At 32.1% G+C, this 22,424-nt stretch overlaps 1 protein-coding gene and 1 long non-coding RNA gene across 2 annotated transcripts in view; both read right to left on the bottom strand.

Annotated features, from left to right (window-relative positions):
• LOC133183097 (uncharacterized) overlaps positions 1–19,476 on the bottom strand; it is a 250,024-nt gene extending 230,548 nt beyond the window's left edge. Inside the window, exons 1-2 of the long non-coding RNA XR_009720580.1 lie at positions 19,393–19,476; positions 17,988–18,751 (exon numbers count right to left, since the gene is read on the bottom strand). This is a non-coding gene — a long non-coding RNA (uncharacterized LOC133183097). The remainder of the gene's footprint in view (positions 1–17,987; positions 18,752–19,392) is intronic.
• On the bottom strand, positions 7,728–10,923 carry LOC133183940 (uncharacterized). Its single transcript, XM_061318815.1, has 4 exons — positions 10,603–10,923; positions 10,059–10,274; positions 9,658–9,864; positions 7,728–8,529 (listed from the first exon to the last, which is right to left on the bottom strand). The coding sequence occupies exons 1-4, from the start codon at positions 10,882–10,884 to the stop codon at positions 8,341–8,343; spliced, it is 894 nt and encodes a 297-aa protein (XP_061174799.1). The 5' UTR covers positions 10,885–10,923; the 3' UTR covers positions 7,728–8,340.
• Positions 19,477–22,424: the final 2,948 nt, after the last annotated feature.

Below are 22,424 nucleotides of genomic sequence, written 5' to 3'. Positions count from 1 at the left end.
GTTAACATTTTCTCATGTTGGCACTGAGAGACAACTGAAAGGGCATTATGTGGAACGAAATAGGAAACGTAATGGTTATAAACAAATTATTTATGTTCCTAGCAAAAATAAATTTTCCATTTGCATAATAACAAGATGGATTCACATGTCTTTAATAAGATGAAAATCTTTATAGGATTTTCTTAACTTAAATTGTGTTTAATCCGAGAAATAATTTTGCTCAAGAACTGCTTCGGAATGAAAAATGGACTAATTTGCCCTTCAAATAAACTTTTAACTGCATTTTCAAGTTTTTGTCATATTGTTGTCTTAGCATAATAGCTTTGTTTACTTGATTTATAAAAAAAATTCCGACACATTGGCAAAAAGTGTTCAAGGTTATACAATTTGTGATTGAATGCCAAAGCAACCTTTGAAATAAACTTGGCATTTACTTTAATACCTTTGACTAAATTATTCATTCTACCATCCGTTGATGAAATAATTGATGACAAATGAGCGCCAGGTTACTCTAAAGCTATTTCAAGATTAACATCATCTATGGTTGCAGTGCCAAAATACTTAAGGAATGAATGAAATATATGGAGATAACGAACAGTATTCAAGCTCAAAAGTCCATTAAACATTACAATATAGGTGCAGAGCAAACACGGACCTCCAAAACATCAGAGGTGGGATCAGGTGCCATCGAGGAGTGAGCATCCCCTGCCGACCAGGTATAACCTGGGTTGGGGCAGTTTACGCTTTATAAACCGCGAACTGGTTTATAAGAAAAGCGTAAACTGTTCCAACCAAGGTTATACCGTTCAACTTGGGTAGCTATTAAATTCATTCCTTATAATTTAATTTTCTAACATTAAGTGTAGGAAAAAAAGACAATTTCACCTCAAATATGACATTAAATTGTACATAATTTTTAAGGAAACGTCAAGCGGATTGATACGTTTTTGACGCAAGTCATTGTGACGTAGGCAACCCAGATTATACAGTATAAACTTATTTTTCAGCCAACCAAAAAGTCTGTTACAACCAGAATTAAACTATTTTTAGATAAAATATCTAATAAATGGTTTGTTTGTTTGCTGTTTAACGTCCCTCTCGAGAATTTTTCTTTCATATGGAGACGCCACCACTTGCCGGTGGAAAACTGCAAGTACGTTTGCAAGTATTTTTAGATAAAATATGTAATGAATGGTTTGTTTGATTGTTGTTAAACGTCCCTCTCGAGAATTTTTCACTCATATGAAGACGCCACCACTTGCTGGTGGAGAGCTGCAAATTTTGACCTATGCTCGGCACTCAGGGCCATTGAGCAGTGAGGGATCTTTTTCGTCCCAACACTTACTGCGACACAGGATCTCGCTTTATACGGTCTCATCCGAAGGACCGGTCTCCACGTCCCGCATTGGATTCGAATTCGCGACGTAAGGATCAACTCCTTACTCCGCGACTCTTAGAGCAGACGCTACAACCACTGCGCCACGCGGTCGACTCTAATGAATCGTAATAAAGCTCTGACTTGTCTTTGACTTCGAATAATTTAAGTTTGTGGGACCATTGTTCTGATTGATTGTATGGTTTCATTAAAATGAAGTTAGGTTTCCTCATGTAAACCATGGATGAAGTTAGCCATATTGTTTAACAATGAACATGAGGTTCCTACATTATTGGTGTGACAACAAGAAACCTTTTGTAAATGAAAACGACTTGGCAGTTTAACATGAAAAGTGTATAGCCAGTATTCCCTTACCTAAATAATCTTTGATTTTAAAAATTACACTATAATTAATTCTTCGATCGAACAATGTTGTCTTGATTTTCCATAGGACTTGCTTTGGTGATTCCTGCACAAATTGCTAAAACTGCAACGAGGTTGAGCACGTAATGTTGAATTCCGAAATTACCTACAAAGACATACTAGTAAATGGTAAAAAGACTCTTACACATGCGGTGAAGATGTTGTGAAACTTGAACCGATCGTTATTTAAAGTTTTTAGCACAAATTAACTGCAAATAACTATAAATGGGTTGACAACACCACATCAATAATTTTTTATTCCTTTGTAAGCTTTTCTTATATGTTTTGTGTTAACTATAATGTAAATTGATTAATTGGCTAGCCATTAAAGGAACTCAATACACAAGTCTGCCAATTTTACTGTGTGTTTTTTTTTGGTCAACTTTTTGACAACAATGACTTTTTTTCTTAGACCACACACAAAAAACTAAACTTTTAAAACTATATACCTTATTAAACACTTGTTGACCTGTAAAAATCCATTTTCAATTTCCATAAACCCAATATGCAGTGCACAGTTGTTTTGGCATATTGTCTCCTCAAAACTTAATGTAGTACAATTAAAGTTTTGACATAATACAGAAGTATTGAGCTAAGTCTTAAAATGATTAAATGTTTTTAATAGTTTCTTTTAAAACAAGTTTTCCGTACAGTGCCATTTATTTTGTACTTCCGATTTATGATTTTGGTACCATAAGAAAGCACGATAGATTTAATTAAAGTAAAACTTAGACATAAGCAAAATGATCAACTTCAAAACAATTAAGACAAACACTGAAAACAGTAGACTTGAAGTTTTTTTTACAGTAAAAAGGAAAATTTTAGCGAATTTTAATCTTGTTTGCGTAGTTGTCCATCCTAAATGCAAGTACCTAATCGCCCCAGACATCGATCAAGATATGAAGTCTATTTCTGTATGTGCCTTAAAAAAAACGATACCGAGAAAACCGAATTTTGAATATTTTGCATATGCACTTATATTTATATTTTTAAAAAATCAACATACTTCCTATTTCTTTTAAATATCTTTGAACAGCGCTGTTTCTTGCACGTCATTTTTATAAGTGTCTCTTTGACACTGTTTCCTTCTTCCTTAAGAGTCTCTCTCTATCTCTCTCAGGTCAACCACATTTTTCACTTCTTTCCAGACATGTTTTGGTGTCTGTGAAATACCCATCTGATTTTCAACATCCCAGAAACCGTGGAAATTTCGTCTCTGGGTGAAGTTTAACAAATCTTTCTTGTTTAGTGTAGGCTGTAATAAGATTCTCGTGTTTAAAAAAACAACCGAGATAAAACACTTCTATTAAGCAAGTTTTGGGCCATTTGTAAAAAATTGCTCGTTTGCCCTCTCCCGACCGACTGATTAAAATGACACGACTCAAAACTTTTTTGAACCTCCAGTATATAAACGATATTTTTGTCCCCTGCTTTCACTTAAAGTGGGGGATATTAATTTGGTCTGTCCGTCCGTCCGTCAAGCTGTATTTCTGTCTGTCTGTAACGCTTTCGTTTCCGCGCGATATCTCGAGAACCCTTTGAGCTTTCGCAATGAAATTTTGCATAGCAACTCCCTATGGCCTAAAGAAGAACCCTATTGATTTTGAGGTCAAATGGTCAAATGGTCATAAATTCATAAATTCTGTCTGTTTTAACACTTTCGTTTCCACGCGATATCTCGAGAATCCTTTGAACTTTTGCAATGAAATTTTACACAACTCACTGTGGCCTAAGGAAGACCTCTATTGATTTTGAGGTCAAAAGGTCAGAGTTCAAGGTCGTAGATTTATACATTCCTTCTGTGTGTAACACTTTTGTTTCCGGGCGATATCTCAAGAGGCTTTTGAGCTTTTGCAATGAAATTTTATACCATAACTCCCTAGGGCCTCTCTCACCCGTCTCAAAGTGTCCCGCCCCGTTTTTTAATTACTATTTACATGTATTGTATTAAAAGTCGCATGGCACTATTTTTAGCACGGGGCTTGTGGAGAGTTATTACGTATAATACAGGTTGTCGGCAGACATTATATTCTTATTACATCTACTAGAACTGTTTAGTAAAGGCTAAATTAGACACCATGTATTGATTAAAATTTTGACAATATCAAACGTCAATATAAACATTATATGTGAGTTAATGTTTGCATTTAAGCTTTATAATCAAGTGCCTCCGAGGTCTAGTGGTATGTTGCTCGCTTAGCAAGAGAGAGGCACGCGTTCGATCCCCGGACAATTCTCTTTTCTTTTTTTTTTTCTTTTTTTTTTTATTTTTGGATTTACTAATGATACTATTCAACATGTGAAATGAAAAAGTTATGATGTCTGGCGTGTACAAACTCATAAAATCATTATTACAGTGTGATAAATATTCTGTATATTAAAAATAATCTTCTATACACATATTAAAGAATAAGCAATGAAATCTTTATATCCATATTGGCATTTCTTTAAATTTGCTTCAATATGCATGTATACATTTAATAATTCTACAAATACAGGGGAGGTAGTGTGACCCCCCCGAACTGCGCATGCTCTTCTTTTTCCCTAAGCGGGGGACACAAATTCTCTGAAATAGCTTGTTTTTATTAATCAAATGTTGAAAACTTCTGAAAAATATTTTTCCCTATCTACCTACCCATTTTTTTGTGAGGGCAAGCAAACTTTTTTTTAAGGATGGCCTTGTCCCAATTATACATATCAGTATATTTGTTTAATCACAATTATATGACAAACTGTATTTAATCGTCTAAAAGATTAATTGAATAAAAGCAAAAAGTAAGATTATTTGCTTTGTTGATATGAGGAATTTGCTGTTGACATGGAGATAAGTATTTGTACAATATTCTTTGGTTTGCAAAGCAGTCTCAGATAAATTTTCTTTCTTTAAATCTTATAGGTATTTGAAACTCAAAGATAAAAATTTATATGATTTATAATTTCCTTATGTTATGTTTTACTTTCTTTATTATATCACGCTCAACCACAGACATACGTTGAAATCTTATTTCTATGCCATGCATTTGGAAAACATTTTAAATGATTATCTTTACAATAACAGAAAAAAATTATAAAAATTTTATTATATTAACAATCAATTTCAAACCCTAAAAATAGGTGATTTTTTGTCGATCACAATTAAAAACTGACCAATTGCTAGGGAAATTTTATTAGCCATGTTTCCATAGTAACTATGGCCCAGGTTTTTTTTTTCTTTGTGCATACGTGATTCAAAGTGCAACAGAAACCTATGTGTGGAAAATCATCGAATTATGAGAACCCTCGTGATTCACCTTCTGTCTGATTTGTACAGACTTCTGTACTTAAGAAATGAATTTGGTTTGGTGCAATAAAGTAAACCCATGGGAAGTCATCACAAATGCACCAGGTTTAGATTATGCTCAATTCTACTTCAGTTATTGCCGAGATCAAAGAAATCCTGCGGGCATTATTCTCTAATAAATCACGAACGTCATCAAAATATTATCAGATCAGAATCACATATCAAACCTGTACACTTGAAATGAATTTTTCACATTAGAATATAGTACTTATTAAGAACATCGATGTGTCGTCTTCTATGGCATGTCAAACGTTGCAATATTCGATCTTTTCCATTTGTATTGTATAACTTTCCATTGGTATTGTAAACTTCTTCATTTTATTCTAAAATTCTTCATTTGCATTATAAAATTTTTATTTGTATACTATATTTTTTCATTTGCATTGTAAATTTTTTATTATTATTTTTTTTTAATAATTCACCATTTGTATTGTATAATTTTTTATTTGTATTGTATAATTTTTATTTGCATTGTATAATTTCCCATTTATATTGTATAATTTTCCATTTGAATTGTATATTTTTTCATGGGGATTACAATTGTAAATATACAAATGTATATTTTGTCATTTGTATTGTATAATTTTTAATTGTATTCTATAATTTTCCCATTGTATTCTACAATTTTTCATTTGTATTGTATAATTTTCCATTTGAATTGTATAATTTTCAATTTGTATTGTATAATTTTCCATTTGTATTGTATAATTTTACAATACAAATGGAAAGGTATATAATACAAATGAGAATTATACCATACAAATGGAAAATTATACAATACAAATATTTTATAGAAATTTATAGAAACAAGTTGAAAATTATAGAATACAAATAAAAATTTTACAATACAAATGAAAATTGTATAATACAAATGAAACATTAAAGAATACAAATGCAAAATTACAGAATACAAACAATCATTATGCAATACAAATAGAAAATTATACAATGCCACTGGAAAATTATAGAATATAAATGGAAAATGCTATAATACAAATGGAAAAGATCGAATACTGCAACGTTTGACATGTCATAGTCTTCCGCAGTCCACACTGTGTGTATTGCCCAAAACAGCTGACAAGTTAAATTGATGCAAAACATCAAATCGGCCGCCCGCAAAACTATATTTAGCATTTTAAAGTATTTCCACGAGAAAGAGACCAAAGAAAAAATGTCAAAGTAGAAAAAGAATATGATACATTTTTGTTGTAAACTGAACACTTGCGCTACTTTTCTCTGCATTTTTTATACTTTAATTTTCAGTGATCAAATGTTAACTGACAAAAGAATAGGGATGTTTTATCATCATATTATTTGATTCAAAGACAAATGCAACAAATATCTAAAATTATTAATTATGAATGGTTGAATGCTGATAAAAAAGGATGTACAGACTTCACGTGCATCGATACCCTGGATCTTTGTCACGTAATAATACCAATGATACGTATCACGGTAAATGTGAAGTGTAGAAAAAAAAATCATTGCGTTATTTGCAACTGTAGTATATTCGAAAAAAAATTCACTCCTTCTTAAAACTTTTACAAGGTATGAGTTTCTGAATTTTCTTACAAAGTTATGCCTAGACAAGAAATTCACTCCTCTTTTTCCTGACAAAGAAGTTTATGTAACAAAAGGCCCAAGGGCCTTAACAGTCACCCGAGTAAAATACAACACTGTAAAGGATCCATAGAAGCATTAATATTACAAAAAATAAAAAAAGGTAAAAATACCCTGTTGTAATTGTGCGAGGCTCAAGCGATCTCCTTGGGATCATATTTGGTTTGTCCCAAGTCTTACAAGGAAAATAATGAATGCAAAATATACAAATACAATGGACACTTGCCTAGTGTGTAATGTATTCAAAAGATACAGATATGTTTTTTTCATGGCCTAGTGCTACAATTAAGTACACAAAGAGAAATCTCTAATGCCTGTATATTTACCGGGTACTGGAAGTGAAGCCTCTTAGCACAAACAACTTAGCTGCTTACCAGGTAATACCTGTTAGCAGCACTTGGCTATACAATGTGGCTATTTGCCACTTGTCGCAAACTACAACATGCCCCCTAGTCACCAGGTCACAATGCCTCTCTTTGATCACTTGGTCACTATAACAAGGTATATAACATTAAACAACTTTCTGCAGTCCTTTACCAACTAGACTATGTACTCCCGGGGAGGGGGGGGCAATGAATTCCATAATTTTTGTTGATGCTATATGCCAAAATTGGTTGAAATTGGTTCAGTCCTTCCACAGAAGAAGCTGAAATTGTACAAATGTTAACACACAATGCACGTCGCATGATGGATGACAAGAGATAACGATAGGTCATCATCTGAGTGACTCAGGTGACCTAATAAAGAGTTACAACTTTTTTTTAATTTTGACAAATCAATCAGAAAATAACAGTTGCACAAGTTCAAATCTTACATATTACTTCTAAGAAGATTTAAAAAAAATTCTACATACTGTAGTTTCAGAGATCATCTCCAGAAAAAAGTCTACAGATGAACAAAAATGGGGACATGTTGCTTCCAATATACCCCCAAACTACAATTTTTACTAAAAGAATTAAAAAGTCTGTATAACAGTTACAAATTTATTTTTTTTTCTCAATAGAATTACATAAAATGATAAGAACACATGTTTATAGGATTATAGAAACAGATTTGACATATTGTTAGATGCTGCCATTTGATTACAAAATGTAATTTTTGGGGGTATTTAATTTTTAATTTCTTTATTAATATGGACAAAAATACACCTAACATATAGTCATACTTTAATATCTCAAAATTATGGGACCAAGGAAAACTTCACAGAGGATAAAATACATAAAGAACTCCTGGGACTTCCAACTCACTTCAACACATCAATGGTATCTGAGATTATCAGATATCAATGTTTGAGATACAGAAATTTAACTCATTTGTAATACTTCATATGGATAATTCTATTAAGTCTACTACCAGTATATAGAGATCTTTAGCTTGCTGTCAACAGCCTTATATAAAAACAATATAAATTTTCACTCCAAACTATTCTGTCAATTATCACACTTATTTTCCGTTTTGATTCTGTGCATATAGTTAGCACAAAATTCTGAGGACTTTAGATACACAAAAGACTGAGGTCTGAGAGAAAAGGAATAATTCTAAACACATAGAGTAAAGCACTTGTCTATCACATAGAGTTTGTTCAGTTGTGTTTTCTAGACCACACAGTACAGTGTGCTACGGTCCACTGATTTTTTCTGGCAGTTTCACGGATGAAGAAAGGCATATCACACGACTCCACTAAAGTAAAATTTGGTCCCAGTTCTTTTTTGAGGGTAGAGAATCCTGTCACTACCTGCCCATTCTTTTTGTATCCTCCCATCCAATTCTCCTGCAAAATATTGAAAAAACACGGATCATTATCAGTACATGTACAAACAATGTATTCATACTTGTAACTGATTGCTATCAAAAGTAATACTCTAGTAGTTTATTCTTTTTATTCATCTCAAATCTATTCATTACATAAAAGGAAAAGACCTTATTATCAGATTACAATATAGTGATGCATTTAAAGTTAAAGCTTAAAAGGGAATTAATACTGTACAGTAAATTAATTTTACAAAGATGCATTTAATTAATTCCAATTACTTGTTATTCTTCCAAATCTATTGTATGTAAATGAAAAATTAAATGATGTTAATTCTAACAAAGAGAATCTATGTCCTTACAAACATTTATCCAAACATCTTTTTAAATATTAAGAATATACATATTCATTTTACTTTTCATTTAATTAAGGAATCACTGTCTAGTTAGTAGAGTATGCCAGGGGATCAACGATAGTTGGAAACGTGGGAAAATTTGCATAACGGGCAAAGCCCGTTATGCATAAATTATCCCACGTTTCCAACTATCATTGATGTCCCTGGCATACTCTACTAACTAGACAGTGATTCCTTATATTTCCATTTCATTGTGAAATAAAATTGTAAATTTAGATTTTAAAAATGTAGACTAATAGATTTAAATTACACCAGGCCTCACATGTCAATTTCAATAGTCCCCACCCACAAAGACAGCCACACGAGATTCACATGCATATTAGGCCTTCTTAGCTCCTGACCTTTCGCTTGGTGAAATTTACATTCCGGTAGAATGATTAAGAAATCAACTCAACTAATTTTCAAAGAGTTATCACAGAGAAAACAAATAGAAATGGAAATATTAAATAATATACTGTAAACATGGTTTTATAAAAGGGTTGAAAGTTTGACGATTTCGATATTTTAGAAATATGGTGAGTGAAAACTATGATGATCTAATAGTATTTAATAGAGCTCTTTAACAAAATGTGAAAGTTGGCGAGTGCAAACTTTGACGATGATATTTAGCCATTCGTCAATTTTGTCAACGTTTCTACGTCGTTAAAGTTTCCACTTCTACAGAATCACAGATTTATGACTGTGTATAATGAAGGAATTTTAAAAGAGGGAGCTTTTGATTTGACATTGCTTACTTTATCTGTGAATTCTTCCAGCCATGTGTAAGGTGATGTAATGACAAGTATTCCACCAGGAGCCACCAACTCTGTTAGACGATGCAAGAAGTCAAAGGGTGAGTGTAAACGACAGATCAGATTTGCCGCCAAAACACACCCAAATGATCCAAGGTCATGTCGAAGGCCACAAGCATCACCTTGCTCAAAGGTACACCTAGCTTTTTCCTAGGAATGAATATAAGAATTGTTGTTATTAACTTTTATTTTTGAGTAATTAATAACTCAGTATAAAGTTTGTGTCACTGGTTAAATTTCCCAAGCATATATAGTTATAACAATTAAAGAAAATACAGGGATTTCACATTTTCTAACACATGTTATCAAAATTTTATTGTTAAGAGATAAAATAAAATTCTTACAATGTCTTGTGGCACTCTGGCAACAAGAGGGGTGACTAGATCTCCTTCATCTTGTACAAAGTACACTTTCTCCCCAAGGTCCCTCATGTGCTCACAAGCATCTACAAAGGACTGACTGTAGTCAATCCCTATGACCTCTTGGAATTCATGGGCCAGTTCAAATGATGATCGACCGACTGCACATCCAATGTCCAGTGCTCGCCTTAGAGTCTTACTCTGCAATATACATGAAAAGTGAAATGATTTTCCTTGATGAGCTGATAAAAAAAAAAACAAAAATATAGTAAAACACATGTATTTAGAGTGAAATGGTTACCACGGCACTCCATTAGATGAATAACTTTTGAAAAGTGTGGAATCAAAAATTGTTTATCCCTGGCTATAAGCGCATTCAATGCATTAGTCTTTGACATTTAAAAAAATATCCAAATTGCAAATATGGTCAAGCTCTAACATGTCAAACAGAGATAGTAAATAACATACAGTACATGTAGGTCTACAGTAAATGATACCACAATTAAATTATTAAATCCTATCCGTATACCTTGCCAAATCCTTTACAATGTTTTAAACACATGTCAGCACATCTTTTAGGAAAGTCAAGGGCTTCTTTGGGTCCAAAGTCATATTTCAGAACTTCTCCTCTGGCTCCGTAGTGGAAAACTAGGTATTCATTCAGCAATTTCTGTGATTCATAGACAGAGCTTTTCTGTCTCCTTCTTCTCTCACTTAACCATTTATACGTCGAGAAAATTGCAACACCTGTAGTGCATGCTAAAGCACCAATTGCAATATATTTATGGTCAATTCCCGACACAAACGGCATGTTCGCTGCTTTCGCTTTCAAGAATGTTCTTACGTAGAATTTAAAGGTTTTCCGAAGCATCTCCGGTTACTACTGATTTTGTTCCCAATTACAATTATAAAGAATTATAACTCCAAATACCTAACATTTCATGTATAATATGTAATATGAGAATTTTACTGGAATAAAACACGTACTGTTGGCATGAAAGAAAGATCGAACTTCAAGCACTATCCAAATTTACTTATTATAAGGTACACCTCTAAAAGGCATAATTTTCAAACATTTGATAACATCTAAAGCATTTTAGAGTAGGAAAGTACTTACCGAGAGAAAATTTCTAAAATGCACAATTACAGGTACCTAGTGGTTAAGCAAGAAAAAAAAATAAATTTGGTCAAACTTATATAAACAAGTTCTTTTAACGATTTCTTTTTAAAATGTTGAAAGCATAAATCGGAGGTTCCTCAGAGGAAAAGAACTTATTTACACAAAGTTTTAAGTTTGACCAAATCCCTTTAAAATCTACAAAAGCCCATTGAGCTCATTTTGGCAGGTTAAACAAAAAAATAATTTTCCGCGTTATAACGCAAAACTTTTGCTAATAAACGCGTAATTTTCGCATGAACCTTTGATCTTGACTGACAGATAAGAATCATTAACGCAGAAGTGGACTCCTATGAATTTATAAATGACATTTCTTCAAAAGATAGAAAGGAGAAATGATGCGAGAATAGGGAAGATTAGTCTTCAGAATTTTGCATTTGATTTCAAGACCCTACTAATTAAGAGCCATTCTCTGTAATGACTTGAACTTTTATATAGAAGCTGTGGCACGCATAGTCTCAGAATTTCTCCAAACTCTCTATGATAAAAGTCTTTAATACCGTAAACTCAAATCAGGCAAAAATTGGTTGCTACGTGTCATGGTTACCATAGCAACGTGTCCTAAAGTTTAAAAAATGGCATTTTTAACATGTTCAGAGTCCCACAGTTAACGTTTGCAGCAAAGCAAACAAGTGGCAATGACTGTTTCTGAAAGTTGAAGGCCTGTTGTCTTAAATGCCTGATAAACATGTTTGGTAAATCAACTATTATATACGTTACTATGGAAACAAAGTATTCAAAAGTAATAATTTTGTTCATTTAATTTTAAAAAGTCATACACTTAAGAATAAAAACAATTATAGGTTGAAATGCAAGCAAATAATAGACAAGAGATCCTTGTAACATATACCAAGGACGAAATATGATATTTCCCATAGGTTGGCAATGGTTGCCATGGTTTTAATACCACGAAGGGATTTTAAATTTACTCTCTTAGTGTTTTAATCTTATCCTATCTTTTAAAAAAGCATATTTCTATATAACTGATGATCAATTTTTAAAGGCGTTGGTGTTGACCCTAATTTTCACATTTCAAAAAATTCAAATTCAATTCTTTAAATAGAGCGTTGCTATGGAAATAAGGCGAAAAAACATGCATAAAAATCTGAAAAATATTCTGTTTCCTTGAATACGTACCCTTGTATGTAGATTCCCAAAACTTTAATGATAGATATATATATATATATGAACAACTAACCTGACTTTCAATTTTAACTACCACCCAATCTCTAACTGGATGCAAAAAGCTGGCACATAGGGTTTAATATTGACCACAGGCACTTGGGGTCTGGACCCCCCCCCCTTTTCCATTTTTTTTTCTTTTTAAATATGGAGTCGAATCACCTTTTTCCTATTTTTGTATTCTAATATGCACTATATGTTATCAATAATGTAACTCTTTTGTCTCTATATGCTGTTTTTAAATATACCGTTTTCGACTGATACATATGTCAATATCACAGGCACTTGGGGTCTGGACCCCCCCCCTTTTCCATTTTTTTTTCTTTTTAAATATGGAGTCGAATCACCTTTTTCCTATTTTTGTATTCTAATATGCACTATATGTTATCAATAATGTAACTCTTTTGTCTCTATATGCTGTTTTTAAATATACCGTTTTCGACTGATACATATGTCAATATCACAGGCACTTGGGGTCTGGACCCCCCCCCCCCTTTTCCATTTTTTTTTTCTTTTTAAATATGGAGTCGAATCACCTTTTTCCTATTTTTGTATTCTAATATGCACTATATGTTATCAATAATGTAACTCTTTTGTCTCTATATGCTGTTTTTAAATATACCGTTTTCGACTGATACATAAAAAGAGAGAAGGCTTGCAACTCTTTTCTCATCGTCTGCCTCACCTCGCTTAAACTTCGCCTGATTATTTATCAAAAGAATAAGAAAACATGGAATATGCATACATCAATAAATTCGTTATACATTCTTCTTTCTTTTCATATTTCCATTTAATTTTTATGTGCCCCCGATTTGTAAATTTTTCGATTAAATCATCCGCATCTAGGGTAAATTTTGTTGATGTGCACCAGCTGGGACGGAAGTGCAATAACGGTAACTCTAACTTTATAAATGTTCTGCATTAAAAAAAAATCCAGGCTTTGTAATAACAATATTGTGGAATTTGGTTGTCTAGGTCGTCTATTTAAAGTATAATCTTCATCCATTAAAATTTGCTAGTTAAAGTTATCTTGTTATTCACAGAACTTACCGTTACATGTTATATGAAGAGAAAATTCGGGATGTATTCCTTCTCGCATTTAATGTTCCGAATTACATTACATGTAATGATGATACCCGAAAATACCGGGCACTTCCGTCCCAGCTGGTGCACATCAACAAAATTTACCCTAGATGCGGATGATTTAATCGAAATATTTACAAATCGGGGGCATATAAAAATTAAATGGAAATATGAAAAGAAAGAAGAATGTATAACGAATTTATTGATGTATGCATATTCCATGTTTTCTTATTCTTTCGATAAATAATCAGGCGAAGTTTAAGCGAGGTGAGGCAGACGATGAGAAAAGAGTTGCAAGCCTTCTCTCTTTTTATGTATCAGTCGAAAACGGTATATTTAAAAACAGCATATAGAGACAAAAGAGTTACATTATTGATAACATATAGTGCATATTAGAATAAAAAATAGGAAAAAGGTGAATCGACTCTATATTTTAAAAAAAAAAATGGAAAGGGGGGGGGGTCCAGACCCCAAGTATCAGTCGAAAACGGTATATTTAAAAACAGCATATAGAGACAAAAGAGTTACATTATTGATAACATATAGTGCATATTAGAATAAAAAATAGGAAAAAGGTGAATCGACTCTATATTTTAAAAAAAAAAATGGAAAGGGGGGGGGGGTCCAGACCCCAAGTATCAGTCGAAAACGGTATATTTAAAAACAGCATATAGAGACAAAAGAGTTACATTATTGATAACATATAGTGCATATTAGAATACAAAAATAGGAAAAAGGTGAATCGACTCTATATTTAAAAAAAAAAAATGGAAAAGGGGGGGGGTCCGGACCCCAAGTGCCTGTGATATTGACATAAAATTAACAAAATCGAACATTTTCTCTTCTTGGTAACCAAAGCAACAGTGTTGTATTTTTCAACAAACTTTATCAATATCTGATATTAAACTTTAGTTCTTCCAGATAAGTACTATTCAAGGTGAGTCAAATAATATGTTTCTTGATTAAGTAAATTCCTAAAGCAGCAAGACATATCACTTTAAACAACTACTACATTGTTTCCATGGTTACACTGCAAAGTAACAATTAATCCCAATTTTTCTTATGTTGTCAGTGTTGCAAGGTCCTAAGGATGTATATGTGCCAGTCATGAATTTTATTGTTTTTCCTCAAGATAGTAGCATTAACCCAATCATAGCAACAGATTTTGCATGGTAACACTGTGTTACCATGGCAACCATGAAAGTTATATTTAGAATAATATTACCAATACCTAATTACTTAAGGTCAAGTATTTTTTATTGTTTTTCTTAGGTTGTTGATTGAGTTTGATCATGTAACATCTATCATTTGTGAATATTGAGGGTTTTTTAGCATTTTGTATAGCATCTAAAATGTATTCCAAATGTACCCATGGTTACCACTTACTTAGAGATAAATTCTAAATAGTTTCTTTATAGCATAAGTGGCAACAAGGTGTCATGTTTTTGGGAGAATGATTTGTTTGTTTTTCTTAGTCTTTATTAAGGCTCAATAAAGATTCAAAGTAGCTGAAAATTTCAATTTTTTTCAACTTTTCTGGCTGTTACCATGGCAACCAAGACACATAGCAACGAAATTTTATTTGATATATGTTTCTGGTGTCAAGTTGTAATAATGGGCAAAATTTCATCAAAATCGGTGACCATACATGGCAAAGAAGTTTAAGTGGTTACAGAGAATCGCTATTAATAAAATTAAACAGTGCGACATTTAACTCCGGACACGACATTTGTCCGGACTTTCGCCAACCACTTTTCCAAAGATATGTGGAAACCATTTATGTCATCTGATGGGATTTTTTAAAACTTAACACATGAACCAAAATTTACACCTGATTATCTTCTAGGTAAAAAGATATTACACCTGAAACCAAGAAATCCCATGGGATAATGGTGGGATTTTTTCTCCTAACCAATATCCCACCATTATTCTATGGGAGAAAAAGGTATTCTGTGGGATTTTTTCTCCCATAGAAGTTTGAAAATCCCATGAATGCTTTATAATGGGACAAAATCTCCCATATACTTGTATATAGAAGATAATCTCCCATCTCTTTATAAATGTGGGATTTATCCCATATTCATTACAAAATAGAAAAAAATTCTCCCATGGGATAAAGAAACAACAGTTTTAAACCAAATAAAGAAACTATTGAACAGTTTAACTACTATTAATTATTTATTTTCATTTAAGTTATGTGTTTCCTAAACCATTTTTTTTTTAAATTTCTTAAAATTAACCAATTTTGGGGTAATGTTTAATTTTTTCAATGATTAAAGATCAAAAAATCAAAAGTGGTTTTATCTCTATAACTTTCAGTTTTTTTTTTTTTTTTTTTTTTTTTTTAAGTAAAAAGGCAATTTCCCTTGTATGTAGATTACCTTCTTTTATTCCTTGTATGTAAATTTTGAATGGGAAAAATAAAAAATGCAATTAAGAAAGAACAAATCTTTTTATGTTTATTTTCCTCCTAATCATTTAGGTTAATTTATTGCATAAGTGCCATTTGTCAAGCTTTACAACATGATCAGATCCATGCATGTTGTTAGATCTTTGCCTGTTTGCTGCACTAAACTGATAGGTTTCCAATTAAAAAATCACATGAAATTGGGTCGTATCAGTCATTCTGAGATTCTTAAGAGAGTTTTAAAACTTATTTAGACGCACAAACTGTAATAATTTACCTAATTTTTACTTTTAATTTTCTTTGTATGATCCTGATCATGCCTTGTTTTGTTCCAATGACAGCTGGAAATTATTTTACACATAACGAACCCGATCTGACAAATGAACAGAAAATAATGTTGAAAAAAATTCAACCATCTTCATTATGCACATTTACTGGTAGTTTGCATTAAAAATATTTAACAACCTTTTCACTAATTTCAAAACTTTCTACCTACACCTACTAAACATATCAAGACATTTTTGACAGTTCATTGAACCCGTTCAAAAATAAACATGATGAAAGGGCATGGATCCAGAAATATTTGCGGTGGTACTCTACTCATTGTTTCATATCATCCAGTAGAAAACAAGTTTTCCTTAGTTCTGTTACTTCTTTAATAAAAGCACTCTGCTGATCTTTTACTTGTTATTTTTTGGTACATATAATAACCATGCACCATTGACATGTATTCAACTGATAATAGCCAAGTCACCTTAGGCCATTGCAAGTTTCTTCTTTGTTAAACGTCAGCATGCACCTTGTTTTGGACACCCCATAACACATAAAATAAGAGGTCCAGGCCACAGTTAGTTAATGCTCACTGTTAATACCCACGCGGATGCAAATATAGCAGAATGATATTGGGTACATGTATTAAACTTTTACCTCAGCAATCTACGTGTAATTTAAATAAGATGTTAGATCCGCACGCATACTCGCTAAACTGACTGTAGTGACTATGTGAGCGGATCTAACATCTAATTTTAACTAGATTGGTACTTAGGTGGCTTAAATTTATTCAACTTCTTTCAGGAAGATTTTCAATTTTCTTGTCATAAATGCATATTGTCAATTATTATGCTTCCTGTCAGTTTGTCTCTACATAACCCATACCCTACTATTCTTGCATATAGTGTTCTAAGGATTTAAATAGCATAAGCATACTATGCCGAAATAGTGCACGACTTCATTTTCTGAAGAAAAACTGACTGCGCCCACGCCTGGGAGCGAACTCACAACCCCGAGATTGTCAGTCCGACGCGCTACCAATTACAACACAGACGCCGTTATAAATATCAATGTACTATAATATATATAAACTTAGTTTCAAATATTTTACACTTAAGTAGCTGCAGAACTGTAGCTCTCAGAAAAAATATATGTTGACAGACCAGAGAGCTACAGTGCCACCCATTGAAAAAACTGTATATTTATTGCGCACAAAAAAGTGCGCTCGGTTCTGAATTAATTCTTTGAAATTCTTACCTCAATTGAAAAAAAAGCTACATTTCAAAAAAGTCCTTACTCCTCTATAACTTTCATAGTTTACACTTGTACTAAGTGCGTTGGACCGAATTCTCGTGAAGACGAAAATGGCAGTATAAATAGACAAAATTTTCAATGATTTCAATTTCAGGGCCAGGAGGGCTGTTAAAAACAATTATAAGGAATGTTTTATTGTGGAAACAGTGAAAGAATATGTTAGAAACACACGTTTAGTAATATTTTGAGATGACAGTTTTAAAAACACTGAGAAATAAATCCAGAAACAGCGCACAAAAAGTGCACAATAAATATACAGTTTTTTCTATGGGTGGCACTGTAGCTCTCCCGTCTGTCAATATATATTTTTTCAGAGAGCTACAGTTCTGCAGCTAACACTTAAGATGAAAAATAAACAAAATAATTCTTCTAGAATAGTTTCTTGCAATTGACCCCATCACTCAACTACTATTCTCTAAAACTATCTGTACATTATACCTAAAGCCTCCGGCTTGTGCACCATGTGTCAAACCCTGACTACTTTTTAAGAATAGTGCATGCAAAATACAACACTATTATATAAATATGCACACTTCATGAGTTCCCTAGTCCATTGAATAAAGGTACACATACCTTCATTTTACATTTAAGGACATACGCAAGATACCTTACCTACTGATAATTTTTCAAGATATTCTAAATTTAAACTTATAATACATGTACCATATAACATATTTTTAAACAAAAAATCAGCATGCATTTCCAGGGATTTTGAAAAGATATTAAAGTTTGAAAAATTTTGCATTATTCAAAGAAAAATGTACAAAAATTACAAAACATAAATTCCAGATTTTTTTTTATCAAAATTGTTTTAGAAGAGATTTACAAATCCATATATAGACAATAAAAATATTGCACACAGGTCCTTCATTTAGTGGAACTCTTCAACTCCAGGGAAGAACCCAATAAAGTGCAAACTACGTTGCGTATGACCTTAAATGCCCGTTTATATAAGAGAAAAATAAATTAAAGAACTTGTTCTAATTAAAATAATGAAAAAAAAAAATCCTTATTTAAGCCTTTAAGTTTAATTTTTAATTAAGAAATTTGACAGATGAATAAGAAGAGTAATATACAATATAATACTTCTTAAATTATTTCTCTTGGTTCCATTCATTAGATATTCAATATTCGAGTCAACACTCTATACATGAATGAATTATCAAAAGTTTTGTCCTTAAAGTTTTCAATGGATCCACAGATCATGAGGTGATGTCTCCTTTTATGTGTATGTATCTGTGTACACTGAAAAAAAAGAAAGTCGCTGTGTGATGAAAAGGATAAACCAGAAGTCTCTGATGAGACTGTAGCTCTCCTGGTCTATATGTATAACAAAGAAAAAGTAACACTTGGATTTGAAACTTTGCAACAGACAGCAATAAATAGAATTATGTATCTAAGTGTAGTCTACTTGTGTGCCACATTATATTGAAATCATACCAAAATTGTAGGTGGAGTAGCGTTTTAAAGGAATTTTACAGAAATTTCTATTTTTAGTAACCATGGCAGCACCGTTCATTGAAATGTACCTTAGTGCAGTCTAAGTTATATTGAAATCAGAATAAAACTGTAGGAGGAGTAGTGTTTTGAAAAATTACAAACAGATGGACAGCTAGACAGACAGACAACTAGATGCCATGGACAGACAGACAGACGGACAGCTAGACGGATGGACGAGGGACACCTTCCTATCCCATAAGCTCTTCTGGTCTCTGACCAGTAGAGCTAAAAAAAATATCAAATTTGATTTTTTTTCAATGTTAAAGAAATAAAACTGCAAAATTAAATTGTAAATGGTTGGTTGCGTGCTAATTATTCAAAGTAGTTTTTGTTGTATGGTTTGAAAAATTTTATTATTCATTCTCTCTATTTTCACAAAGAATTACCTTTGCATTTCTTGTATCTACAAGGGGGACAAATCTTCAAGTGGTACATGTACACTATATGTCAGCTACTGTACCTTCATTTTCTGTTAAAGAAAAAAAATAGAATAAATCATACAATACCAATTACATGTATAATAACAAAGCATGGATTAAATTTTTCACTAAAATTAGAAAATGAATTGAATATCGATCACTCAAATTTCTCGATCCAGCCAAAATGACTGACGCTAAAATTTACCCCTACTGAGGTCGAAGTATAAAAGTATAAATTATTTTTATCTATCAATATACCATAAATGAAACTTTGTGCATGTTCTGCATTCATTTACCGGTATCTGTATATAGTAGTTTTATGCCCTTGAGAATTTTTCATGATGTCATGCCATAATATTTCCATGTCTGTTTTTTTTTTCTCTGTGGTAACTCCTTGAAAGTTAGCGGAATTGATTTCTTGATAATTCTATCGGAATGTAAATTAGGCAGGTCGATAGGTCAGCTAGGAGCTAAGAAGGCCTAATATGCATGAAAATCTCGTGCGCACCTGTCTCTGTGTCTGACGCTAAGGAGGCTAAATATGCATGTAAATCTCGTGCGACTACCTTTGTGTTTGACTTCAGTGGGTGAGGACTATTGAAATTGGCATGGGAGTCCTTGTGTAATTTAAATCTATGTCTACATTAACATTGCAGGTTATCCTGCAACATTCACGAGAATGCGGTCTTTATTTCTTAAACATCCAATATCCTATCAATTCTAATAAAAAATCATATTATTAGTAATAAAGCTAGAACTTTTTTTTATTTCATTTCCAATTAATAGAAAAAATATTTTTACAAATAAATATGTAAAATAAAAAAGTCCTAGCATTTTTGTCTTTTATAATTTACTTACACATAAGCATCTACATGATGTATATTTTTCCCCTCAAAAGAACATGAATATAACTTAATAATGATATTCCTAAGTATGTATTCATGGTATAAAAAATGAGTTTAGCAGTATAAAGATTGATTTTTCACTCAAAGTTTTAAGACTGTTTTTCAGAGATTAAAAAAAAAAAAAAACATTGATTATATCAATAATCATGTGGGTACATGTCCTATGTAAACTTCAGAGGATCAACCAATTTTCTAACAGAGAATTAGTAATTTGATATTTGGATACTTCCAAACAATATAAGTAGGAGTTTTGGGGGTTATTAATTATGTCCATCATGACATGTACTATAAGCACTGACCCCCCATATCTCAAAATTTATCTTGACACCAAAAAAAAAAAAAAAATAGTACTTGCAACACATGCAATGTTTGTTAATCCCTAGTACACTACAGTAGTAGGATACTTTTAACCATGTCTGAGAGAAGATAATTAATTTTCTAATCAGTAATGCTGATGACTGTGATCAAGATACTTATAAATTGTAACTTGCAAATTACAGACAAATTTAGACATGACAGTATAATTTTTTAAGTACAATCATCAGCTAGTGTACACATTGAGAATATTCGAACGAACGAATACTAGCCTACAACGTTGTCATTGAGGAAATTCGAACGAAAGAATAATATTCCGATGTGTATAATTTTCTGACGATTATTTACTTTGTTAACTTGTATAATGTACTACTGAATAACCCCATCGACTGCTAGCTCTGCAAACACTTTACAATGACAGAAATTCATAAGATTGTTTCATCAGTTAACGAGGAATCAGGATGATCTATAGATCTTTAGACTTCAAAAAAAAAAAAGAATCTATGAGCCATGTATTAACATGCTTTAAATGAAATAAATAACAAATTCAATAATTCTAGATCTACTTACAAAAATAGAGCAAGTCTTCGTCATAATTTTGTTTACAAACATCATGTGGAAATTCCAATATCCTCATAATAATCTTGTCGCCGTTTTTTTTTCTTTGGTTGGTATTGGGTAATTCTAGGAATATAATGCATCCGTCTGCACAGAATTTTTAAGAAGTGAATCCATAGATAGAATATTACTGCTTCTTTTTATTTATTGGTTTATCTTTTTTTAATTTAAACAATGCATAGTTCACGAGAAAATAAAGAAATGAAATAAATTATCAGGCCTATTTTTTTCCAGATTTTTTTTTTGTTGTTGTTGTAAATACTGCCATGGGTAATAATGGTAATTAAAATTCCCAATACTAAAAATATTAACATTTTATATAAATGGGACATCATCATGATCATTGAGAACATGATAAGAAGGAGGATGGGTAGTGGACGGGTGGGTATAGTCTCTCTGTATCTCTAAAATAAAAATTAATGTTTCCCTTGAAAAGTCAAGAAAATTTTATTTGCATGGTCAGTGGGATATTCAGTACAAGTTTAAAAGTCCAGTCAGTACATAGCCTCAATAAAGCCCCTTCTTCTTCTTTTAATTCACGACATTTTGATATATTGTTAACTTTCTATGATGTTCAAATTGTATCATTCACCAACCATCCTTCATGTGATAATCAATAGTAACCTATAAATTTTTGTCACTTCAGATCCCATTTTTGTGAAACGTAGAATGAAAAATCAAAAGCTATACGAGCATTCATTTTACTTTCATAAACATGATTCAAGTTTATATTTTCGAATTTTTTGACAAACGTTTGTTTGTATCATCTGTCCTTAAGGGGGGGGGGGGGATGCAATTTTATATTAATTGTTTGCTATCAATTATGAACGATGTAAAATTGTTTGGATTTAATTTTTAAATTGAAAATGAAAAAAAAAATTATGACTTAATCCAAAGGTTTAGTAAAAGCATGGAGTTTGTTTTTCATGAATTTCTATTGTAGATTCATTTGTTAAATCGACTTGCTGTGTGTTAATATCCCTTGTGTATGTTTTGTTAGTTCCAAGCAAATTGTGACAGTTTTGCTACCTGGGGAAAACAAAAGACTCTTAAATGCCTCTAGGTATATACATACATGTATCATACCCTATGGAGATCTGGGGTGAAGATATTGGTTTCTTGGAAGTTAGCAAGGGGAGGGGGGGGGGGTAGGTTTAACAG

This window comes from Saccostrea echinata, unplaced genomic scaffold (genome assembly GCF_033153115.1).
Source record: "Saccostrea echinata isolate AGI-Se365-2 ecotype Australia unplaced genomic scaffold, CSIRO_AGI_Sech_v1 ptg000009l, whole genome shotgun sequence".
NCBI lineage: Eukaryota > Metazoa > Mollusca > Bivalvia > Ostreida > Ostreidae > Saccostrea > Saccostrea echinata.
The sequence above is the reverse complement of the archived record's forward strand: the minus strand, read 5'-3'. Positions and strand labels throughout refer to the sequence as shown.

Coding starts and splice junctions, on each gene's coding strand:
- LOC133183940 (XM_061318815.1), bottom strand. CDS start 10,884: ATGCCGTTTGTGTCGGGAATTGACCATAAATATATTGCAATTGGTGCT. Junction 9,865..10,058: donor CCAGAGTGCCACAAGACATT/GTAAGAATTTTA, acceptor ATTCATTCCTAG/GAAAAAGCTAGGTGTACCTT. Junction 8,530..9,657: donor TGGAAGAATTCACAGATAAA/GTAAGCAATGTC, acceptor AATATTTTGCAG/GAGAATTGGATGGGAGGATA.